The following is a 12051-nucleotide window of genomic DNA, read 5'->3' on the forward strand; positions in this document are numbered from 1 at the left end:
GCATGAACACATAATAAACTAGATGATATGCCTCATGAATATGATATGTCAATATTAATGGCTTGTGAGACTTGCATCTAGGTTTACCTAACCTAGACTCACTAACTAAGGCACACATCCCAAACTACTTAGAAATATAACTCTATTGATATAACCTAGTCTAGATGTGACGCTTGAGTTCTAGGCATGTTGATTGTGGAGTCATCTTCAAGCTTTTACTAACTCCTTGTCTTCATCAAAACATTGCTAGTGCAATCCTTGACACTTTGCACTTTCAATCTCCCCCTTTTTGATGATGACAAACACCACATCAAATTTGACGAAATAGCTTGAGGATGTTGTACATTTGCATAGCAGTTGTCAATTCAAAGTTGAAGCGCTTTCTCTCCCCCTTAGGTAAGTAATGATTACTATGGAAGCTATTTTACAACCTGCAAATACATCAAACACAACAAGTAACCTTTCTCCCCCTTTTGACATTATTAAAAACATATCAAAAGTCAGAAGAGTTATATGGTTAAGACAAACTGTAATTAATCAATTAATTTTGGGCGTTTAATTAATCAACCAGCTGTAAGAAAATTGCACAAATGCTCAATTTTATAGGATTTAATCCATTAAAAACAGTACATAATCGATTAAATTGATAGTAAATAGTGACAGAACTGATTTAATGGCATGAAAGGCTATGTGAAGTCAAATTAGGCATGGAATGATTAAGCAGTGATATAATTGAACAGTAAACAACAGGCTTAATAAACCAACAGGGGTACATACACCAAACATGATCAAGATCCATTAAACATAAAACTATACTATTTATGACATAATTATCCATTAAGCATGAAATAGACAATTTGAAGACAGTAAAGCATTACTTCCAATTGTAAACAACAAGGTACACTTAAGCATCATATCAACACAAGCTTAGTAGAAGATAAGTAGTTAGTTATTACAATCCATATGCAAAAGAAAAATAGAAAATGAAGTTCTCAAGAGGAAAGCAAGGATCAACATAATCCATAAACTAGGAAGGATAAACCTAAGGAATCCTATGGATCTAAGGTCTTCTAACTAGGGATGAGATGGAGGGTCTTTATCGTCAGGAATGATCGTGCCACCACCATCCTTGATGAGGGTGCTCAACTTGTTGAACTCGACACACAACCTCTTGCTTTTTGAATCAGCAGTGGTCTGAACGAAGTTCCTCAAGGTTTGATAATGATTATTTACGTAGGCAATCTGACGCTCTTCAAAGTTCTCTAAATCAGTATGATATGTGTCCTTCAAAGACTTAAAATGTAGATCCATCATGTTGTTAAGTCGTTGTTCCATAGCATCCAAGAGAGCTAGTCCAAAGGCTGGTTCTTGTGTTGCATTTTCAGAAGACTCCCTCCGAGTTGTAGCATTCAGCTCATGTGTTTCAGCTTGATTATCCTCACCATATGGGTCGAGGTTCATAGTGTTGAAATCCTCCTGGTATTGCCAAGTGTTGCCATACTTGAAGATGCCCATCTTGTGGATAAAACTTTCACCAATCAAGTGATCTTTATCAGAACACTCCACAACAATAGTATCGGAAACATAATATTAAGATAGTCAATGATGCGCGAGATGAAAATACTGTAGGGAAGCAACCTCGATTGCGATGTAGAGACACTATACATGACCTTCAGGATCTCTTCAGGCCAATTAATCATCACATTTTCCTTGACCGCATAAATGAACCTCAAATCATTCACAGTAGGTTGTGCATGATTTGTGTTCCTTTGAATCAATATGTATGCAATTAGATAGTGCAGGAGCCTATTCTCTACGGATAATGACCCTGCTTTTGTCAATTATCCTTCAACATATAGTTGAGATCTCCTCAAACACGACTTACACACTTCACCATCATCAAAAGAGTTTTTAACCCAGTCACAATCTCCTAGACTAGCACCATTAGTCGATAATCCACCCACATTCATGAATATGTCATCACTCAGCTCAAATAGTTTTCCAGATATCGTAGACCAATACTTCTCATCCTTGCATCTAAAATTAGCATAGTATTCCCTAACTAGAGCAGGGTAAATGCTACCTTTCAATTCCAAAAAGGGGATAGCCCCTTGTGCTTGCGTTCCATGTGGAAAGTCGAAGTTTTGTTCCGCTAACCAAGTTAACTTGACATACCTTATGTATGGAGGCTTTCTTCCGTGAAACTTCGACAATTGAGTCTCTTGCAAAATTAGAGAGTAATAAACTAGATGATATGGCTCATGAATATGATATGTCAATATTAATGGCTTGTGAGACTTGTATCTAGGTTTATCTAACCTAGACTCACTAACTAAGGCACACATACCAGACTACTTAGAAATATAACTCTATTGTTATAACCTAGTCTAGATATGACTCTTGAGTTCTGGGCATGTTGATTGTTGAGTCATCTTCAAGCTTTTACTAACTCCTTGTCTTCATCAAAACATCGGCAAAACATTGCTAGTGCAATCCTTGACACTTTGCACTTTCAGTGCGCTTAAGTGTAAGGGGGAGGACACAACACATGATGCTTCAAAGGTGTTTAGGTCATCTTGTGGATCGGTTTTCCCATGGTATTGGTCAATGTTGTTGAGTGGGAAAGTTGTATAGGTAGAATGGAGGCGAGCAAGTGGCTCCACAATGGTTTTCTGTGATGGTTAGGCAAGGTTGCAAGTGGTTTTAGTTTGGTTGATTGATAGTTTTTAGGTAGGGTGAGATTCACCAACAGACTCCGACTCGTAGGCAACAGGTGCCAATCTTGGTGGTTTGTAGCTGATAAAATTTTTGGATTGGCCTCTTTCAACATTTCACCTTGTTGTTGGATAAGTTGTTCCTTCCTTTCAATCATCTGAAAGAGTTGTTGGGTGGTTGGTTGGGGTGGTATGGCAGTTGTATAATGGGTTATGTTTGCTTGGTTGGATGGATGTGTGTGAGATTAAGGGTTAAGTCATGTAGTGTTGGGGTTTTGAGACATGTTTGTTTGTGCTCCTTTGATGTGACTTTGATGGTTTGCTTGGTTTCTAGTGGTTACCATGGTGTAGGTAAGCTATGGATGATGTCAGACATAAACTTTAGATTTCGGGCAAGATGCTTGTCTGAATGTGGTCTAAAATCATGTGGTGGGTACCTGAAAAGATATTATGACGATCAAGTCAGTATATGAGGAAGTGTGTACACAAACTAAGATACAAGAGTATAAGAGAAAGTATTTGCTATTAACTTTCTTATGATGAATCTCCTTTATTTATAGAGGAAAGGGACACAAAATATTCTCTGGTAGATGTTGTTGTTGGCATGACAAACTATCCTACCCTGTCAGGCATGCCCTAAACAACCATGGTCTGGTTTATACATGTCTGTCGACCCTAAAATGCCTGACCCTACTTGGTATAGTGCGTTATCCATGGAGGGTAATCTTCTAGCATGTCGCAAATGTCGTAGCCATATATTAGGGATGTTTTCGTCGCATGGTAGATGGTGGTGCACAATGGAGATAACATTTTCTGCTTTGTAGCAAATGCGTGTGTTGTTCATGTGGCATGATAGTCCTGTTCAGACAATGTGACAATCCTATAGTAGAAGTATGTGAGCTTGTACATTGCTATCTAGGCCCTGACCTGTCATTGTCGTCTTTTATTTGGCTAAGTTGACTATCCGGACATGATCGATAGTTGTATAAGGTCGATCTTCTTTCCTGATGTTCGATCATGACATGTGCATATTTGGCTGGTCATGATTTATCTTGAAACTAGAATGAAACATATTTTATTTGAAAATTTGGGCTTACTACCAAGTTGCATGTTCTCATTTTCTTTTTCTATAACATCCTCCTCTTATTAACTTTCATTTTATTATTTTTATCTTTTTAGTAATTTTGAAAATTTTGGATAATTATTTATTTTATTTTTTTTTGTAAAAAACACAATGTGTAGCTGAATGTTCACAACAACAACTAAGAAATAAAACGGATGACAACTTTGAAAACTAGAAAATACCAATAATTGAAACTTATGTTAAAAACTTAAACTTACATTAGTTATTATTTTCCCAGATTATTATTTGTGTGTTCTTATTTTTTAAAAATAACGATAAATATGAACATAAATTTCTACTAAAATATTTTTTTAAGAATTGCTTGCTATATATATTTATATGATTTATTAGACCAATAAATATTATAGAATGAGAAATGCACAATTTTATGTAGATAAATATCCTCTTAAAAGTTAAATATAGAAAGTTTTATTGTTTTTTATATTTTTAATATAGTTTAACATCTATCTTATCTTCTAAAGCTTAATTCATTAAATATTAAATAGATTATTAAAAAGATATGTAAGGAGATGTTGCAGCATTCTTATCAAAATGTAAAGGGAAAGCACTCATTACTTTTCTTTATTGAAGTGGAAAAAGAAAATCTTTATTTGTAACTTTGTTGGTTTTTTTTCCAGTTCTACTCCTTATTGTTTTGGATGTGGCTATAAATATTATATTGCACTTGAGGGTTCAACAGATAAGTTGATACGGGAATCCTCTTACTTGTATAATATAACAGTTATATTTTACATATAATTAAATAGATTAAAACCAAAAAATACCTATAAAAATCAGTTCACATGAAAAAAATTCATATTTTTAATATGACATTAAGGTTCAAAACCATCAACTTAATACTTGTTTATAATATCTTTAACTATTCAACTATGTCAATAATTAAGTCCTATATTACAATTAATATTTATATTTATAGATGTTTAAACATTATTCAACTCCTATATTAGTATATTATTACTATGACCGAAATGGTATATGATATTAATATTTGATGAAAATTAAAATTACAGAAATTCTTGCCTTGTAGACATGTCTATCACCCTCTACCTCTTCTCCAACTCAAAGCCAACAAGTAACTAACTGCAAAAACAACAGAAAGCCAGCTCCCAATCTTTTTTTCAATTTTTTTCACAGAAACAGCTTAAACAACGACACCATAAACAAACCTATCACAGCAAAACAAAACAATTCATTGCCATAAACCTCAACAAAAGATGTTCTAAAAAAAACACACCCAAGTTTCCACCTCCTCCTCTGCCGCCGCACCGGAAAAACACCGCCGCCTTCTTTTTCTTCCCTGCCCGTGTCTCCTCCGCACCCTTTTTTCAAGGTATGAAATAAGAAACCCTCATAGCTGAATTACTCTGTTTTTATATAAAAAATTAATTTTCATCAAAATTCAGCTTGATTATGACGATTTATCAATTTTCCATCCAAAAACTATGAAACCTATAAGAGATTGATTTTTTTGGGTTCTTTGCGATCAGGGTCAATTTTTAAACTATAAAGAACAACGTTGAATTCTCGAAGATGTCGAGGTTCTCATTTTTCAATCGATCGAACACGTTTCACTTGACACCCTTGGAATCGTCGCCGCAGAAACCCTTCAACCTCGAACGAACCAGTTCGCTTGACAAGTTCTATGATTCCATGGAATCCGTAAAATCCACAAAAAGTTCGATTCGAGGAAGAATGGTCAAAAAGTTCTGTAATTTATTCGAAACCAAGTCAAAAGATTCTTCAAAGTCGTCCAAATTCGCAGCTTCTTCTCCAGATGAGTCACATCCTTCTTCCAGGGCGAAATCGAATTTGTCGAATTCGAAAGGTTCGGATTCATCATGCACAATGTTTATGTTACCGGACACAGAGGACCGGATCGTGGTGTATTTCACAAGCTTGCGAGGTATCAGAAGGACTTTCGAGGATTGTAACGCGGTTCGGATGATACTGAAGGGTTTCAGGGTATGGGTTGATGAGAGGGACGTGTCTATGGATATAGAGTACAGGAAGGAGTTGCAATGTGTGATGAAGGAGGAGAAGGTTTCACTGCCTCAAGTGTTTATTAGAGGGAAATATATTGGAGGTGCTGATGTGATCAAACACCTTTTTGAATGTGGTGAATTGGGTAAGTTGCTTGAAGGGTTTCCAAAGACAAAGCCAGGTGGATTTGTTTGTGAGGGTTGTGGGGATATGAGGTTTGTTCCTTGCTTTGATTGTAGTGGGAGTAGGAAGGTGTTTGATGAGGATGAAGGGTTGATCAAGAGGTGCTTGGAATGTAATGAGAATGGACTCATTCGTTGTCTTGATTGTTGTTATTAAATCCACTATGGTGAGGGCCTGAATACTCTGCAGCATCGGAGAGTCCAATACTCAAACATAAGATTATAGTGGGGGAGGTCAGTAGTTCTATACTTCTTCCTTGCATATTTTAGGTGATGATGGAAATAAATTGATTATAGTGGGGATATATGGGTTTGGAATTTGGATGGTTAAGAGTTCAAATCATTCTTTGAATTTATGGTTTCATTTTGAGTTATATCATATGGGCTTTAGGATGATCTTCTGGTCCTTGAACAGCATTTTGTTTTATTCAAGTGTGTGTTTATATGAAATTGCAAAAAAAGGTTATAAGTTTGTGTATATTGTATATTACTCAGTGGGGAGAGTGTTTCTCCTCACAGCAATGCAAATATTTAGTATATAAAGATTTGCATATATTGGTCATTGATAGTTTAGAAGGAGAATGTGTTGTTTTAATCCCTTACTTCTTTTTCACAGATACTGTCTGTATTTATAACATTGTATTTGATAGCACATGTGACAATTATATGGTCATGCTCACTACAAATTGACAATTTGTATTTATTCTAAAAGGATCATTATGGAGAATCTTTTCCCCGTGAGATGTTTTTTGTGTGGATGGTTTATAGTGATTATGTTGGAAGTTATGCATGGTAACTTATATTTAGTATCCTTAAGGGTGAGCAATGAGCATGAGCAAATAAAACTCATCCCTTACCTTATCCTGCATTAATATATTTTTTGAATTGAACTCTATACCCGAAACTAATTCAACCTCATATATTAACTGAATTAACTTTTGAATATAAACCCGACCTTATACTCGATTAAGTATAATGTATATTTATTTTAGATAAAATATTCTCAATATTATTTATTATTATGAATATATAATTTGACATATTAGATATTTTGTTAATAATTTATATATGATGAAAAATTAGAGAATCTATAATACTTTAGGTTGAAGAGATGTTATTACTTTATACATAATTGAATAGACACACATACAAATGTGATAAATGAGTGACATGTGACAGGCTGGACTATGACATGTTTATCCTTTACCCGACCCTAAATATTAATTAGGGTCTAATTTTTGAACTCGAATACGACCATACACCTATATCCTAAACTTAAGTGCACACTTTCAAGGTTAAGTCAGTATAACTGCCCAGCTATTATTATTGGATTAAATATTATTGGTTAATTTGATTTTTGTGGGTGCATTAGTTTTAAAGTTAAAAATATAATGTTGGTTCTCTCTACCCATAAGGACACATTTCATTCTCTCTATAAGTTCTGAGCAATCTCCACCCTCATATGTATGTTAGAGAGATAATAGGATAAAAACTAACTTCATCAATTTTGTTCCTAAATTCTGGAATGTAGACTATGACTTCTTCCTCCGATCTTGGTAAGGATCATAACTTCGAAATCCATTTCGCTTAATTATTACCCAAAAATACCTTTTAATTCTTTGCATTTAAGTACTTTAAAAATTTAAAGTTGTCTAAAAAAAGCACTTCTACAAATATAATGTATCATTCCCCATACTTAGAATAAAGTATTGTCCTCAATGCTCCCCATACTTAAAAGCATAAAATAGATAATAATAAGAAATTGGAAAGAAAGGATTAAGTTGAGAAGACTTCGCAAGTTGTGAGTTGTTTATGATTGTGCAATCATAAAAAATATTGTGGAACTAACTCTCTAATCCTTGTATTCTCAGTGTCATGGGCTTGTTGTGTTGTACTCAAGATGATTTATTTTATAGTTTTTGATTTTGTTGACAAATATGTACATCTCTCAACAAGGACTCTGAACTCGAGAAGACATGTAAGTCTACAAAAAAAAAAACTATCCTAAAAATATATCAAAAATTAATCTTAAGACATAAGTGTTCTTTTGTATTAGGAAGGAATGGTTGGTGATGGATGAAGAACGATCGGTGATGGATGTCCAATAAAATGCAAGAGGTCAGAGACCTTAGTCGGAGTAATGTCTAAATCTGTCAGGGGAGGTACCTAAAAAGGTTTTCCGACGATCAAGTCATTAGTGTGTTCTAGAGACATAAGGGAGTACATAGGAGAGAAGTTGGAGTAAGTAGCAATAAGTGTAGCAATAAATGAGAGAATGAGAGTTAATTATACTCCATGTGTGGGCTCCTTATTTATAGAGTCTGAGATTGTTGACATGACATCTGGTTATTGGTCAGAGCCTAGCGGGTACAATGGGATATGCTGGGTTGTTTCCATTCTGCTTGTAGGTCAACGTTCACCGAATTGGTGGGGACAGGTTGGATGTGCAAGCAGCATAACAGGTGGAATGTCAGTCAACATTTAAGGCGTGTGGCGCATTGATGACGGGGTCAGAGACATTAATGGTGTGTTAGAGGCATTAAGACGTGTCATGAGCATTTATGGCACTTTCGACAGGTCTGGCCCACCCTGAGCGGGTGAGTGCTAGTGAGCTTGAATACATGCTTTTGCCTGGGGCGGGTTAGAGAACATCTGGATTTATCCAGGGTAGAACAATTGCCAATATATACCAAATTTTCTTTCAAGTGACCAAGTTGAAGGGAGGTTTTCTCCCCTCTGGCTGAGGGAAGAGTTCTCCTTCATCTGCCCTGGAATCTAGTTCCACTAGGTGCACGCCCCACTGTCTTTCCTTTGGGGTGGTGCATGTGCTGAAGTGTGGTTCGGACGCAGGCTCATCTAATAACAACTCCTTGCGCTCTGCTGGTCTCCCTTGATAGTACATACCCAAAAGTCGGATGAGAGAAATTTCATGCATAAATGTGGGGTGGAAACTACTACTTCAAGATGATTCAGTGTTGGTCACCCGAGGACGGAGTTGTAGGAAGAGACACAATCAATAACCAATAATTTAGCTTGGGATATCCGGGTCAAGAGTTGTTCTCCAACGGTAAGCCATATGTCAACGTAGCCTCGGGGAATGATACCATGTCCAGTAAAACCGACTACTTGTCCATCATAAGGTAACATGTCCTTGTCCTTGAGTTCCATTTTTGTGAATAAATCTTGAAACATGAAATTTGTTGAGCTGCCCTGGTCGATGAACAGCCTCCCGACCTTCTTGTTATTCATTTTGGTAGTGATGATAAAGGGATCGTCATGATCACGGACAATGCCTTCATAATCACGGTCGTCAAATGAGATCGAGGGTGTTGGCTGATGATCACAATATTGGCGGGGGTGCCGAACAATTGATTGCATGACCTCCCGAACGTACCTTTTCTGGGCTGCCATGGATGTTCCACCAACGGCGAATCCGCCTGATATTGCGTTGATGTCTACTGGGCTCCATTATCGTCGATTGTTGAGGCGGTATCAGTCTCCCTAGTCTCTGTTAGGAGGGCGTTCTTGTTGAGCTTTTGGGAGGGGGGAATGCCTCCGAGAGGGACTGAATCGATGTAGAGGTGATGATCGTCCTTGGCGGACCCGAGCAATGAATTGTTGGAGGTGTCAGGCTTGAATCAGGTCTTCAATAGTGTCCCACAGTTGGGCACACTCTTTTGTTATGTGTCCAAAGAAAGTGCGGAAATCACAGTATTTGGAGCGGTCCTAGGTCCCTAATTTTCTACCCGGGTTGTGTTTGGGGAGCTTGACTAAATGAATGGCCATAACCTCTTGCAAAATTCTGGTGCGACTAGCATTGAGGGGGGGGGGGGTAGGAAGTGGAGTTTTGGGGGGAACGTCTCCGAGAGGGACTGGATCGACGTGGAGGTGGGGACCATCCTTGTCGGGCCCGAGCAAAGAAGTGTTGGAGGTGGTCGGCTTGAATCAGGTCTTCAATATTGTCCCGCAGTTGGGTACACTCTTCTGTGTCATGCCAAAAAAAGATGTGGGAATCACAGTACTTGGAGCGGTCCTAGGTCCCCAACTTTCTCCCAGGGTTGGGCTTGGGGAGCTGGACTAGATGAATGGCCATAACCTCTTGCAGGATCCTGGTGTGACTGGCATTGAGGGGGGGTGTAGGAAGTGTATTTGGGTTTTTTGGGTTGTTAGGGTGGGTCATCTCGGGGATGCTCGTGTGTTTTTGGCCCTTTGGCTTTCCGTGAGGGGGGTTGGTAGTCTCTATGTTCGGATGGTGGACGGTTAGGATGGGTTTCTTCTAGGTTAATGAACTTTTGGGCTTTGGATCAAAGCTCTTCCATGGTGAGATCTGAGTATTTAGCCAACTCCTATCTGAAGAGGTCGTCCTGCAATCCTGTTACTACGATATGTATATCTACCTCCGGGCTCAAGGTGCATACTTTCATGGCTTCTGTGTTAAATCTATCTAGATAAGCACGGAGGGGTTCATGTGACTCCTGCCGTATGCCGGACAGGGTGTATGAAGAACGGGGTTGCTCTTTGCTTGATGTGAACCAAATGTTGAACCCGTTGGCAAGAGTGGCCCATTGATCAATACTATTCGGTGCCTTTCGTGTAAACCACTGTAGGGCAATGCATTTTAGAGTGAGAGGAAAGGCTCAACACATGATAGGGTCAGTTGCCCCGTGGAAAAGCATGGAAGCTTCAAAGGCATCTAACTGATCGTGCGGGTCACTTGTTCCATCATACTAGTCGATGTTGTTGGGGCGGGCTAGGTGTTTGGGGAGTGGTGAAGACATGATTTCTTAAGTGAAAGGGTGTCGTTATCGTGGGGAGCTATAGTTGGAGGGATGGGTTAATTGGGTGGTTTTTGTGTTTGGGGGAGCTGCGAGCCTGGAAGCTTCGTCTGATTCTACAGAGTGCTCATCGGAAACTAGCCACAAGGTTTCATTACTTGGTTCAGGTATGTGTTGGCGAAGCTCAGCTAGTAGTTGGGCTTGCTGTTGGATGATATGGCCTTGAGTTTGGATCATTTGGAGGAGTTGTTAGGTAGTACGTGCTTCTGGGGTGGGGTTGGGGGATGACTTTGGCTGGCCTATTGAGATGGTTGTACTGGTGCTGGAGGGTCAATAGAAGGAGTGTCGTGGTTTGGGGGAATGTTTGTGTTGAGCGGTTCTGCTTGGCTGGATGGTTGAGCTTGGTTACGGGTGGTCACCATGTTGTAGGTTAGTCGTAGACGGCGCCAATGTTCTTTTGTATTATAAGAGGGAATGGTCGGTGATGGATGAAGAATGGTCGGTGATGGATAAAGAACGATATGTGATGGATGCCCGATAGAATGCAAGAGGTCAGAGACCTTAGTCGGAGTAATGTCTGAACCCGCTAGGGGAGATACCTGAAAAGGTTCTTCGACGATCAAGTCAGTAGTGTGTTCTACAGAGATAAGGAAGTAAATAAAAGAGAAGTTAGAATAAGTAGCAATAAGTGTAGCAATAAATGAGAGAATGAGAATTAATTATACTTTTTGTATGGGATCTTTATTTATAGAGCATGAGATTGTTGACATGACATCTGGTTATTGGTCAGAGCCTAGCGGGTATAATGGGATATGTTGGGTTGTTTCCATTCTACTTGCAGGTCAACGTTCGTCGAATTGTCGGGAACAAGTTGGATGTGTAGGCGGCGTAACAGGTGGAATGTCAATCATCATTTAAGGCGTGTGGCGCGTTGATGAGGGAGTGAAAGACATTAATGGGGTGCTAAAGGCATTAATGGGGTGCTAGAGGCATTAAGACATGTCAGGAGTATTTATGGCACTTTCGGTGGGTCTGGCTTGCCCTGGGCGGGTGAGTGCTAGTGAGCTTGAATACATGCTTTTGCCTGGGGTGGGTTAGAGAACGTCCAGATTTATCCAGGATAGAACAATAAGCTTAATCAAAAAAGCTATCACCTAGATATCATTGCTTGTAGCATGAGAACCAATTGATAGACAAGCCATAGTAATCAATATCTAGATTCAATGGCTTGTTGCATGGGCTTTCAAGAGTAATAT

At 38.5% G+C, this 12051-nt stretch overlaps 1 protein-coding gene across 1 annotated transcript; it reads left to right on the forward strand.

Annotated features, from left to right (window-relative positions):
- The first annotated feature begins 4838 nt into the window (after positions 1-4838).
- LOC109341248 (uncharacterized protein At5g39865-like) lies at positions 4839-6615 on the forward strand. The gene is made up of 2 exons (XM_019579105.1): positions 4839-5188; positions 5346-6615. Exon 2 carries the CDS (start codon positions 5389-5391, stop codon positions 6175-6177), a length of 789 nt encoding a protein of 262 aa, XP_019434650.1. The 5' UTR covers positions 4839-5188; positions 5346-5388; the 3' UTR covers positions 6178-6615.
- Positions 6616-12051: the final 5436 nt, after the last annotated feature.

This window comes from Lupinus angustifolius, unplaced genomic scaffold, assembly GCF_001865875.1.
Source record: "Lupinus angustifolius cultivar Tanjil unplaced genomic scaffold, LupAngTanjil_v1.0 Scaffold_416, whole genome shotgun sequence".
NCBI classification, from domain to species: domain Eukaryota; kingdom Viridiplantae; phylum Streptophyta; class Magnoliopsida; order Fabales; family Fabaceae; genus Lupinus; species Lupinus angustifolius.

Bases quoted from the DNA above. Each gene is read 5' to 3' on its own strand.
- LOC109341248 (XM_019579105.1), top strand. From the start codon at position 5,389: ATGTCGAGGTTCTCATTTTTCAATCGATCGAACACGTTTCACTTGACA.